The sequence below is a fragment of the Copadichromis virginalis genome, linkage group LG19 (genome assembly GCF_057382275.1).
Source record: "Copadichromis virginalis isolate Kocher_CV1m ecotype Utaka linkage group LG19, C_Virginalis_male_GT1.1, whole genome shotgun sequence".
NCBI lineage: Eukaryota > Metazoa > Chordata > Actinopteri > Cichliformes > Cichlidae > Copadichromis > Copadichromis virginalis.
Genome location: NC_140636.1, coordinates 24,232,810 through 24,245,203, shown reverse-complemented (window position 1 = coordinate 24,245,203; position 12,394 = coordinate 24,232,810). Strand labels below are relative to the sequence as shown.

General features: G+C 39.6%; 2 protein-coding genes across 3 annotated transcripts in view; both read left to right on the top strand.

Annotated features, from left to right (window-relative positions):
- grm1b (glutamate receptor, metabotropic 1b) overlaps window positions 1-6,686 on the top strand; it is a 29,487-nt gene extending 22,801 nt beyond the window's left edge. For both annotated transcript variants that reach the window (XM_085442046.1, XM_085442047.1), the window contains 4 exons: window positions 890-1,058; window positions 1,665-1,791; window positions 3,278-4,205; window positions 4,676-6,686. In XM_085442046.1, the coding sequence (XP_085298172.1) occupies window positions 890-1,058; window positions 1,665-1,791; window positions 3,278-4,205; window positions 4,676-5,531 (2,080 nt within the window). In that variant the 3' untranslated portion in view covers window positions 5,532-6,686. The remainder of the gene's footprint in view (window positions 1-889; window positions 1,059-1,664; window positions 1,792-3,277; window positions 4,206-4,675) is intronic.
- A 78-nt stretch (window positions 6,687-6,764) lies between these two features.
- Window positions 6,765-9,636, top strand: rab32b (RAB32b, member RAS oncogene family). The gene is made up of 3 exons (XM_085442048.1): window positions 6,765-7,192; window positions 8,806-9,083; window positions 9,454-9,636. The coding sequence occupies exons 1-3, from the start codon at window positions 6,979-6,981 to the stop codon at window positions 9,616-9,618; spliced, it is 657 nt and encodes a 218-aa protein (XP_085298174.1). The 5' UTR covers window positions 6,765-6,978; the 3' UTR covers window positions 9,619-9,636.
- Window positions 9,637-12,394: the final 2,758 nt, after the last annotated feature.

Sequence of the window (12,394 nt, the reverse complement as noted above, 5' to 3'; positions counted from 1 at the left end):
AAAGGGAAAAAATCCAATATATTCACTATTCAGTAACAGAGAACAACTAAATTAAAATTAAAGGTGATTAAAACCGGGATAAATGTAATGTTTTAAAAACTGCTGATAAATGTAAATTGAGGCACTACGCTTCCTGGATATTTTACCCACTAGCAAGACACACCATTAACCAGGGTACTGCTTGCTAGTGGGTTGGACCAGATTTTGGTCCATGTTGACACAATATTATCACACAGTTGCTGCAGATTTTCTGTACTTCTACAATGTGAATCTCCCATTCCAACACATCCCAAAGGTGGTATAGTGGACTGTTGGACTTTTTACTCACTGGGTATTTCTCTTTTTGGACCAGTCTCTGTAAACCCTAGACATGGTTGTGTGGGAAAATCCCAGTAGATCAGCAGTTTCTGAAATACTCAGACCAGCTCATCCGGCACCACAAGCCACACTAGGTTCAAAGTCACTTAAATCACTTTATTAAAAAAAACAGCAGGTTCTCTACACGACTAAATGCACTGAGTTGCTTCCATGTGATGCGGCTGATTAGATATATGTTTTTGTGAGCAGTTGAATAGGCATCTCTAGAAAAGTGGTTGGTGATTATTGGCTGATCTAAAGCACAATCGTGATCATAACAGCACAGAACTTCCAGTAAGTAAGCCACATACAGTATTCTCATGTAAGTCCGTTCATGTCATTAGATCACAAAGTTTATGGTTAAGCCGTTGAGATAAAGTTAAATATTCTCCAAATTATATGTAATAAAAGGGTCAGTGACTTCTTTTATGCTGAGTGAGTATGATCCACCTAAGAAATACCAGTAAACATAACATCTATCAGCAATGGTGAAAGATCTTCCTCTGAGCCATTTCTTTCTTTCCACAATCAGGTATGAGATCATGAACTTTCAGCATGTGGAGACGAGTGTTTATGATTACATCAACATCGGCTCCTGGCACGAGGGCATGCTGAGTATCGATGATGACATGATCCAGATGAACCGCAGTGAGATGGTCCGCTCTGTCTGCAGTGAGCCCTGCTCCAAAGGAGAAATCAAGGTTAAGCTCGGATCTTGTACATCTTGTGATCAAACATCCCTGTTACATCTTTGTTATTCAGTCTCTACGTCACACTTGTATGAGGTATTTGTATAAAGTTTTTACAAAACACAGTAGGCCCCACATTGTTCATCTCGCACATAAATAGTTAGCTTGGCAACATTGTACCTGAATGAATTGAAGTAACATTGTAAAGAAAAGTGGGTCAAACTTCTGCCACAATGATGTGAGGGAATTATAAAGCCATGCAAAGAATGATAACTTCAAGTTATTGCTTCATAAACACGGCTCTCCACACTATTAAACCATGGGGTTTACACAGTGCTTCTGCATTTTTGCTTAGTTTTCATCAAATAAATGATGACATGGTGTAACATATCATGTGGTGTTGTTAATCCGAGGTTGTGTTTATGTTTGGTGTTTTTTCTCATGTCTTTTTCCCTATGCTGAACCTTTCTATCTTTGTTTTTACTGTGTTGAAAACAAATATTTAAATATTTATGTAGATCTGGCCTTCCTTGGACATCAAAATACATCCATGATAAATATAGTTAATTTTAGAAGAGTCTTTTTACTTTTGATTACCTTGCATGTTTTATGAACCAGGTAATAAGGAAGGGAGAGGTGAGCTGCTGCTGGATCTGCACTGCCTGCAAAGACAATGAGTACGTCCAGGATGAGTTCACGTGCAAGGCCTGTGACCTGGGCTGGTGGCCTGACAAAGAACTGGAAGGTTTGCTTGCACTCTTCACTTATCCGCTTGTGTAAATCTTTAGCTGCTTTAAATACTGTGCAGGGCCTGGCACATGACCCTACTGGATTTTTTTTAGAGATTAGTTAAATAGGAAAAAGGGAAAAGGAAATTTAATCAACCTCCCAACACCTCTAAAGGTCAGTTTTTTACATGTTATACTTGGATGTTTCAAAGGGTCCTAATATACTATGACGTGTGTAACAGTCCTCACAAAAATTATACACACTATATTAGTAAATCAGTGAACAAAGGGGTGATTTTATAGCCTATTTCACAAAGGAATCTTAGTAAACACAATTTGAAGCTTAAACAAAAAAAAACCCAAACAAACAAACACCATCTTCTGGTCTCTCAATTAAAAAGTAAATAAATGCAATAAACGCATTTTAGATAATGTCGACCAGCTTCTTGAAATCACCAATGCTCCAGTCAGTATACAAAAAAGATCCTGGACAAAGTGATTCATCTGATCCACACAGCAAATTTTGCTGCTCTGCAGTTTTGTCATTTAAATTTAGATGAATTTAGGTTGCTTCAGTGGCCACAGGGTATGTTTCTGCTGCATGACTGATGCTTGCAGAGATAAGAAGAGTTTCTTCTGGCTTATCTGAGGCAGTTTTTTTTTTTAAAGTTAAGTTCCTCCAAGCTTTTACTTCTCCTCCTCTTACCTGCACCCTGTACAGCCTGTCCCGCTAAGATTTTTGCAGCGCTATTTCACAAACCTGTTCTGTCCTATTTTCATTGCTTTCCCATGACACCTGAGAGCCATTCATCATCTTCACCATTTCATCCGACAGCAGCCCTAGTTCACTTACCACTCTTCTGGCCCACTTTCAAAGGTCTTCTGTGGCTTTCAAAGACACTTCCTTAATAGGATCATCCTTCCTCCATGCTGTTTCATTTTTTATTTTTACAGCCACAGATGTTTGGATACACATGAAAACAGCATAATGCGTAGCACAAAGAAGGATATAAAAATATTATTGTGCACTTTTCTAACCCTACCTCTTGGCATTGTACAATAAATAAATAACACAACATGAATTAGACATTCAAAGTGTGTTCTCAGCATGAGGCAGAGAGGCGAGCTTATTTGGATCCATGAAAAAGCAGTTAGTTATTTTGTCCTGCTGCACCAGCACCCCTCCTCTGCTGGCTGCAGCCCAGCCTTGCCATGGCTGAGTAGAAAGAGGCTTATTTATAGTTGAACTAAAAACCTACTTTGAGACTTACTGTATTTCCTCAGGCAAAGATGGATTTTATTAATTTCTAATGTGTCCATACAGTACAACGTTAATATATTAGACTTTTCATTGAAAACAACCCTTTATTTAACTACGTTTCTCTAAATAATCATGAATATATCCCCAGAGCTGGTGCTAAAGGGATAAAAAATGTATAGAGTTGGCCAGCTTTTAGTATACTGTGGCTGTGTTTTTATAACTCATGTTTTTCCCCTTTACAGGCTGTGAGCCGATCACTCTACGCTATCTGGAGTGGAGAAATCCAGAGTCCATTATCCAGGTGGTCTTCTCCTGTCTGGGCATCCTGGTAACATCATTTGTTACCTTCATCTTTGTCTTATACCGCGACACACCAGTGGTCAAATCCTCCAGCCGGGAGCTCTGTTACATCATCCTTGCAGGGATCTTCCTGGGCTATCTGTGCCCTTTCACTCTCATCGCTCGACCCACCGTGGCCTCTTGCTACCTCCAGAGACTCCTCGTCGGACTCTCAGCTGCCATGTGCTACTCAGCCCTGGTAACCAAAACCAATCGCATCGCTCGCATCCTGGCGGGCAGCAAGAAGAAGATTTGCACGAGGAAGCCGAGGTTCATGAGCGCTTGGGCTCAGGTGGTCATCGCCTTCATCCTGATAAGTGTCCAGCTCACACTGGAAATTACCCTCATCATCATGGAGCCTCCTGAACCCGTCAAATCTTACCCCAGCATCAGAGAAGTCTTCCTGATCTGCAACACCAGTAACCTTGGTGTTGTAGCTCCACTGGGCTACAACGGCCTGCTGATCATGAGCTGTACCTATTACGCCTTTAAGACCCGCAACGTCCCTGCAAATTTCAATGAGGCCAAATATATTGCCTTCACCATGTACACCACATGTATAATCTGGCTGGCGTTTGTGCCAATCTACTTTGGCAGCAACTACAAAATCATCACTACGTCCTTTTCTGTGAGCCTCAGCGTGACTGTAGCTTTGGGGTGCATGTTCACTCCAAAGATGTACATCATTATCGCCAAACCTGAGAGGAACGTGCGCAGCGCATTCACCACCTCCGATGCGGTGCGCATGCATGTCGGCGACGGTAAAATTGCTTGCCGAAGCAACAGCCTGTTGAACATGTTCAAGAGGAAAAAGAACACTGGAAATGGCAGGTAGGTTCATTAATTGAGTCTGTGAGTCCTGCTCCTGAGGCACCTCAGGGATGCTGGTTTTACTGTAATTCCCTCTCAAAGGGAACGTGATGTCTTACTGTATTCACTTTCCTAGGGACACCTGTTGTAAACTGTGACGGATATAGGTCAGTACCCAATTCACACAGCCAGTTCAGCCCTTGATCTGTTATTAAAATTAAAACAAGCATCTCTGTGTGCTAAGGGATGGCAAATTAGATCCCTAATACAGAATGCAGGGTTTCTCCAGGGCTTCAATAGCATTTAAGGTGTTTCTTTTGAGATGTTATATTCAAAACCTGTAGATACCCTGTAATACTGACAATACTTTAAAAAAAATCAAATCAAATAAAAATAATGACATTAGTTTTTTACATGAAGCAGAGATGCTCTTTCTGTCTCCACTTTTCTGGGTTCCTATGAAGTAACAGCCGTCTTTATTTTGTTCATAGTTCTAATGGAAAGTCTGTGTCATGGTCTGAACCAGGTGCAAGACATCCTCCAAAAGGGGATCACATGTGGCACAGACTGTCAGTGCATGTGAAGAGACAGGAAGCAGGTTCCAATCAGATGGCTGTCATCAAACCCTTAACTAATACCTACCATAACACGGGCCTGGAATTCTCAGACCTCAGCACTAAGACTTTGTACAATGTGGCTGAGGAGGATGAGAGTGACCCTGTCCATTATAACTCCCCTGACACTCCCCCTATGGTGGCCCACGGGCAAATGCCTGCCAGTGGGCTGAAAAAAGATGTGCACGAGGAAGTGGAGCTCTATTCCCCCGAGCCTTTGCAGCAAAATAGCATTATCCTCCCCAAACATGTCGTGATGGACCGCCTGCAAGAGGAGGGGGTGGTGAGCAAGTTCAACAGTGACATGCCTGAGATCCGTGATATGATAAGCATGCCTGAGGCTGTCAGTGGTGGGATGCCAGTGTACCATCAGGCTCACCTCATCCAGCAGGAGCCTGTCCTGCCTATGCAGCTCGACCCATTTGATGAGGAACCTGTCTTCCCTTTAGAGGAGGAAGAAGAGGAGGAAATGAATGAGCAGTTTTGCCTTCTCCACGGCTACATGTACAACAACTCCCAGATTCATGACGAGGAGGACTTTGTTGAGGTCAAATTAGCAACAGAGGACTCTCTGGCTCTGATGCCCCCCTCGCCTTTCCGTGATTGCACCGGTGCTCTAGTAAGCCCCTTTCCCAACTCGCCAGTGTCCGAGTCGATTTTGTGCACACCTCCCAATGTCACATACGCCTCCGTCATCCTCAGAGACTACAAGCAAAGCTCCTCAACTCTGTGAGGGCACGCCCTAAATGTTGACGCTTGTACTATAAGTTTTTATGTGTTGTATATGATTTTACATAAGGAAAAAGTGATCCCGTGGTCTGTCAAGTCATTTTTCACTCCTAATAGCTTTTAAATGATAAGGGTGAGACATACTGTAAATTTCTAATATAAGCTTTTAGAGACAAAAATAACTGTATATATATATATTTATGAAATATTGTTTGATAAATGTAGATTAGGTATCAATCTGATTAGTTTTTGGACTTTAAAGGTAACTTAATGAGCATATCTAATATAAAATTATTCACTTTAATAATAAGGAAATTTGTTTTGTGTGACACATTGCGTGTCCTGACCTTTGTCGGGCAAATGTAGAGGTTTAAAGCAAGAGTTGTTTTTTTTTTTAAAAAAACTCCCTCATTGACTTTCTTGGCGAGAAATAGAAAACTAGGTCAATGTCACTCTCGTATATGTTTCTAGCTGCTCATAGTAGCTTCGTATCTAGTATACGGACATAAAAGTGGCATCCATCTTCACAGCTAAGAAGAGTTACACCCCCAGAACTATAAAACTATCTACTTAAGCTTGAAGTGCAGGGTAAAATGTTAATAAATGCCAACTTTGTTGTGAAAAAAGATATTATATTGTGAATCTCTGATGGATACAGTACTGCCAAACAATTGCACTGTACCTTGAATGTAGCAGAGGACAAGTTCAAGTGCCACGTTTGTTTTTCTTTTGTACATTTATCTTATTTATATGGTCTTGAGAGGCGATTTGAACCAGTTTTAAACTTGTATGTTTTATAAATAGACATCCGCTTTCAGAACTCTATATTATTGTATTGTGAATGTATGAATTGTGTATCTTATTTTGGTATTCTATATGAATTGTTAGTATTAAAGAAGAGAGTAGCTGTTTATGCTTATATTGTGTGTGATTGGTTGTGTACAACAATCCATTTCCTAAATATTTAGACTTTAACTTCCTATCAAAATTGTATAGTGTAATAAAGTGATACTATTTGCATTAGTTATACATCGATATAAGCTATATGAAGTTCAGTGTAAAATATATCTACAGTTTTGAAATGGTAGTTGCTGTAGACGACAATTTTGAAGGGCACTTGTTTGATTTGAGTACATTAAATATTTTTTATGCTTTTGTCTTTCATGTTTTTCAAGTTGAAACATTAGGTGGCTCTGTGCTCTTGGCGTGGTTGCTAGTGATTTATAAATCAAAGGTCAGCTTTTTATTGCTCTGGTTTGAAGGAAGAATTTCAAAACAGGGACACCGTAGGAAGTAGTGAGTGACACAGGGAATAACGCAGAGTGTTGTAACACTGTTATTTCTACAAATTGTTATTTTACTTTAAAACTGTGTAAATGTGACCTAGTTTTACACAATTATTAGGAAAATATTTTATCTGTCTCGATGCCTGTCAGCTCGTGGACCGCAGCATGGGAAGGATTTCGGTGACATTATCTACAGAGAAGCTTTTTAAAGTTTTAGTCATTGGGGATCTGGGGGTTGGGAAAAGCAGCATTGTCATGCGTTATGTTAATAAACGCTTTGATGAAACATACAAAGCATCCATTGGAGTTGACTTTGCCCTAAAGACAATTGAATGGGATCCTAAGACAGTGGTGAGACTACAGCTTTGGGATATTGGAGGTGAGTTTCAAAACTATAAAGCAAATTCCTGTACAAAAATACTGGATGAACAGGCTAAATCTAATTTTATGGCATCTGTTATAAACTCTGTAGAAACTGTACTGCGACACTTCTGTGAAAACACGATTTAAAAAGTTTCTCCAAAGCTTTTATCTGTAAACGTTTTAAATGTAGTAAAGTAATATCTCGATACATTTATTTATATATAATGTGTATTTGAATAGAGTATACCAGAGATACACTCCCTAGCCACTGCATTAGGTATACATGTTCTACATAATGTCTAATTGGCATTGCAGCAACTCAGTGCATTTAGGCATGTGAATGGTAAAGATGAACAGCTGAAGTTCAAACTGAGCATCAGAATTGGGAAGAAAGGTGATTTAAATGACTTTTAATGTAGTACGGGTGTTGGTGCCAGACAGGCTGGTCTGAGTATTTCAGAAACTGCTGATTTACTGGGATTTTTCCCCAAAAAACATCTATAGGGTTTAGGGAGAATGGTCCAAAAAAGAGAAAATGTCCAATGAGTGGCAGTTCTCTGGGTGAAAATGCCTTGTTGAGGACAGCAGAGAGGCCAGACTCCTCTGAGCTAAGACAACAGTAACTCAAATAACCACTTATTACAACCATGATATTCAATGAATGAGCAATACATCAAACCTTGAAGCAGGTGGGCTTTAGCAGCAGAAGACCAGAAGTGTAAAAACACTGAAGTTACAGTTTGCACTGGCGCACCAAAATTGGACATATTGGAAAAACATTTCCTGGTCTGATGACTTGATTTTTTTCAGCAACCTTTGGAAGGTAGGTACAGAATTTGGAAATCTGGCTCCATCCTGCCTTTTCATCAACAATTCAGACTGGTTGTGGTTACTGTGGGTTATGTTATTTTTTGGCACATTTTGGGCCTCTTAGTTCCATTTTTTAAACCCCACAGCCTACAGAGGATTGTTGTTGACCATGGCCACCCCTTTATGTCCACAGCGAACCCATCTTGTTACGACTGCTTCCAGTCACAAATGTCACAAATCCAGTAGCAAGGTGTACTTAATGAAGTGGGTGCTGAGTGTACATTTACATTTAAAATGATAGAAAGTACACTTATTTGCCTAAAATATATTTTAAATAAACAAGAACTCTGGAGGAAAGCATTTTATTTACACATAATATTCCAAAATTGCACATTTTTTAAAATTCATCCAAATCCATTTTTTCCCCTGTGGAAATTATATTTTAGTTCTTTTTTGGTGACACAACTTTTATACACATTTTTAAATTTAAGTTTAAATTTGCTGAATGCTTTAGTGCCTGGAAACTCAAGTCAAACTGCAGTGTTGTTGTTTTTTTGATCCATTCTTTACTCAGAGCTAATTTTAATCCTAGCCAGTGTCCATGGAAACATATGATTTTATTTCAGAAAATTATCAGTAGTCTCTCAGTTCTTACATAACATTTAGGTTGCAGTCTGATTTGACATGATAATTCAGACCAAAAAGAAATAATAGCTGCCTATCCATGAGAAAAAAAAGACACATTCCTACTTGCAGCCAGGTTTTATTAGAAGTTGAGCAAAAGGATCCATTACACACATAATTTTATTATCCCTCAAGGCCAAGAGAGGTTTAAGAACATGTCCAGAGTGTACTACAAAGAGGCGATGGGAGCAGTAGTGGTCTTTGACATTACAAACAGCTGCACCCTGGAGGCTGCCTCTGAGTGGAAGCAAGACCTGGATACCAAAGTGCGTCTTGACAGTGGCCAACCGATCCCTGCTGTCCTGCTGGCCAACAAATGCGACCTGACGGGGAAGGATGGAGCCTTGGTGTCCTCTCTGGACAGCTTTTGTAAAGACAACAGCTTCCTGGGCTGGTTTGAGACTTCTGCTAAGGTTTGTGCAACCATAGAAGGGGAATATGTGCCTTCAGTAACAGTCAGTGTTGGGTGTTTAGAGGTAATAACGTTAGGATATTCAGCAGATCATTAACTGATTATCTCAGGGATTGGATTCTGTTTGACTAATTTAATAGATTTTATATCTAAAAATATTCATATTGCAAGTAAGCATACTGCATGAGATCATGCATTAGACTTGCATGAGGGTATGCTCTATTGCATGTGTGAACTTTATCACTGCAGCTACTGCATATAACCTGTTCATATAAATATGTTAAAATATTAAAACACGCAGCCAAAAACTTAACCCGGCGGATGCACGCACAATGTTCTAAATCGTGTTCTTCCCTGCTTTTTTTTTTTAGGAAGATATAAATATTGAAGAGGCAGGTGCCTTCCTTGTCAAACAAATAATGCTGTGTGACACCAGCCTGTCCGCTGAAGAGCACCACTGGGATAGGATCAAAGTGAACCTGATTCCCACGGAGAGTCAGAGTCAGTCACTGTGCTGCGGGAGATCACTGTTCTGAGACAAAGAGCCAAACTAAAGCTACTGCTGGTTAAACAGAACCTGACCTGTTTGTGGTGCTGGGACATGAATCCACAGCCGCCTCAGTGAAGCTATGACAGAAAGCCACCAAGCTTCAGTAGCTTTATATTCATATTTCTGCTTTGCTGATTTTTCTCAATAATCTATGGACTGTGTGGGCTGCCTCATAAACACCTCTGTGGAGACAATGAGCTCATTCCTCTGATAAACCACTGATCCAGTCAGGATAATAAACAGATCAGCATGATACACATCCTGCTGGGAAAAGCCTGTGACACTCACTGCACAACCAAGACGTGCTAGTGAATGACCCACTATGATGAGGAGCCACGAGCTATCTAACGTTTATTCCCATGCAGAAAAACAGCGAAAATGTATATTTCATCAAATAGTCCTCATCAAATGACACTTTATTTGATTGCAGCTTCCACTGTGCCTTCGTCTGTTATGCAACCCATGCATATAATTATCTCTTAATCACTTTTGCAGTAAGATGAGCTAAGACCCAAGCATAAGCAAGGCATCTCAGATTGATATGGCCAAAAGCAGAGAAAAGCTATCAGCATGACCTGATTTTGGTGGAGAAAAGAGATTTGTGAAAATGCCCAGAGAGTACACAGTGTCCTATACTGGGAGCAGAGCATTTAGCATGTATCTAACAAATATCAGAAGAGTAAGTGTATGTGACTGTATGTGTCAATGAAGTAAAATATCAGCCACTAAATTCTGGCTGAGATTGAAATAAAACCATTTGGAAGTAAATGACAAGCTCATCCATTCATCGCACACCCTCGACAGGTTACCAGGCTTATAAGTTCATTATTTCGTTAGTTTAGTTATTGCTACACTGCCTAAAGTAACTGGATAATTCTACGTTGATCAACTTAACAAATATATTTCTTGCCTCTTTTTCATGGACAGTTTGTTCATTTAAATCATGTCACCATGACCTTTTTAAAGGCTTGTAAATTTTATGCTTTAATCAGTTACAAGGTGTTTTAACAGAATACGTTTGAAATAATAACTTTTAATTGAGTGGTTTGTTTTAATGCTATTAATGTGAAATTAAAGTGCCTTTAAAGTCGGACATTTAAACCAGTGCAATGTACGATACCTTGTCTTGCTCATTGACATGTTTTGTGTTGCTCAGGTTATTTTTGCACACCAATCTGTTCTTTGCTGTCCTGTAGTTTTACTTTTCGGTGTCCTTGCAGTGCAGCAAGGGAACTGTTCTACATCCTGCCGCTGGTTACCTTTTCAGAGTAGCATTTGTCCAAATTCAGCCACTCTCTCCAGATGTGTCATGAGAATGGATTTAACCTTGGAGTATAATCACATAATGTTTTGTTATATCAGCAGTTGTTGACGTGGCATTAATTTGCATTACCATAAATTTCCCCCAAAATAGATTAAAAAGTTAAAAATGGGCACCATAATTTCCCATATTTATCCAAACCCCATCACAAATTCATCTGATCTCTACATGCTGATCAAAGGAGTTGCAGCATAAAAGCCAGCAAGGTAGTTTACCTCATGTGGCAATTGTGCCTGAGGCAAAACGATGGAAGAAGTAACACACAACTGCTAATTTTGGATGTATGTCCCAGTTTCTGGAGACCTACATTCAGAAGTCAAAGAGGGATGCTGGCCCCAATACTTTTTCACATCGGACACAAAAGCCCCGCTCCTTAACTTGTTTATAAATATGACAGTTTGAATGGATGGGAGCCTCACTCCCAGCAACAGATCCCATCACTTGTGCATTATTGATATTGCCCTGTTTTATCAGCCCTCCGGCGTGCATTTTCTCTGGCAGCTTCGTTCATATATTCATGACTGCATGACAATTTCAATTTAGTCAAACTTGTGAATAGGTTTATAAAGCGTAAAGCTTTGTGCATAGCTTTGCTGTGCCTCTCACTGTCTCCCATTGTGCCTTGTGTGACCCATTTTATGATGTCCTGTGTGGAAAAAGTCTTTGAATAGCAGACATTTGCAGACATTCTCCTGCACCTACATTATATATGTTGATGTGCCCGAGTCCATAAATGCAAGAAAAGAAATGCTAGAATATGAATGAACCTATACCCTTTAAACTGACCACGTCCTGAACCATCAAGGGGCTCCATGATGACGGTCTCGAATCCTTACGTTGCTGTCCATGGTTCTGAATTTTTGTCACAAGGCGAGTTCTCAAACACAACAAAATACAGATTTAGAGGTTAATAGTTTTGCTAGTAGATGACGCCATCTAGTGCACAAAATATACCTGTGCAAAGACACTTTGAGAAGGGACACAAAGTGTTTTTTTCTTTTGTGTTGCTGTCCACATCAACGCTGAGACAAACTGATTCTATCTGAAAATTCTGTTTCTGATTCTAAAGGGTTATTGGCAGTACTGAACCAGTCCTGTTTCCCCCATCAACCACCAACATGCTTCATCGCATCATGTTTCTGAATCAGATTTTTAAATTTGTAGCTACATTTGCAGCATTTAAGTGTTATCTATAGCAGTTTAAAGGATAAGCTAATCAGATGTTTTGCATGTAATGATCTGCAAAATAACCAGTGCCAATGAAGCAATATTTAAAGTAGCATAAAATGCAAATACTCAACTTCTTCCACTTTGTGATCAGTGCTGTTTGTCAAATCCACACACTGCACTGAAAATGTTTTTATTTATATTATTTGGTATGCATTCTTTTTTTTCCCCCAGCAGTATGAATAATTGAAGTTCATACAGTTATGATAAAAAT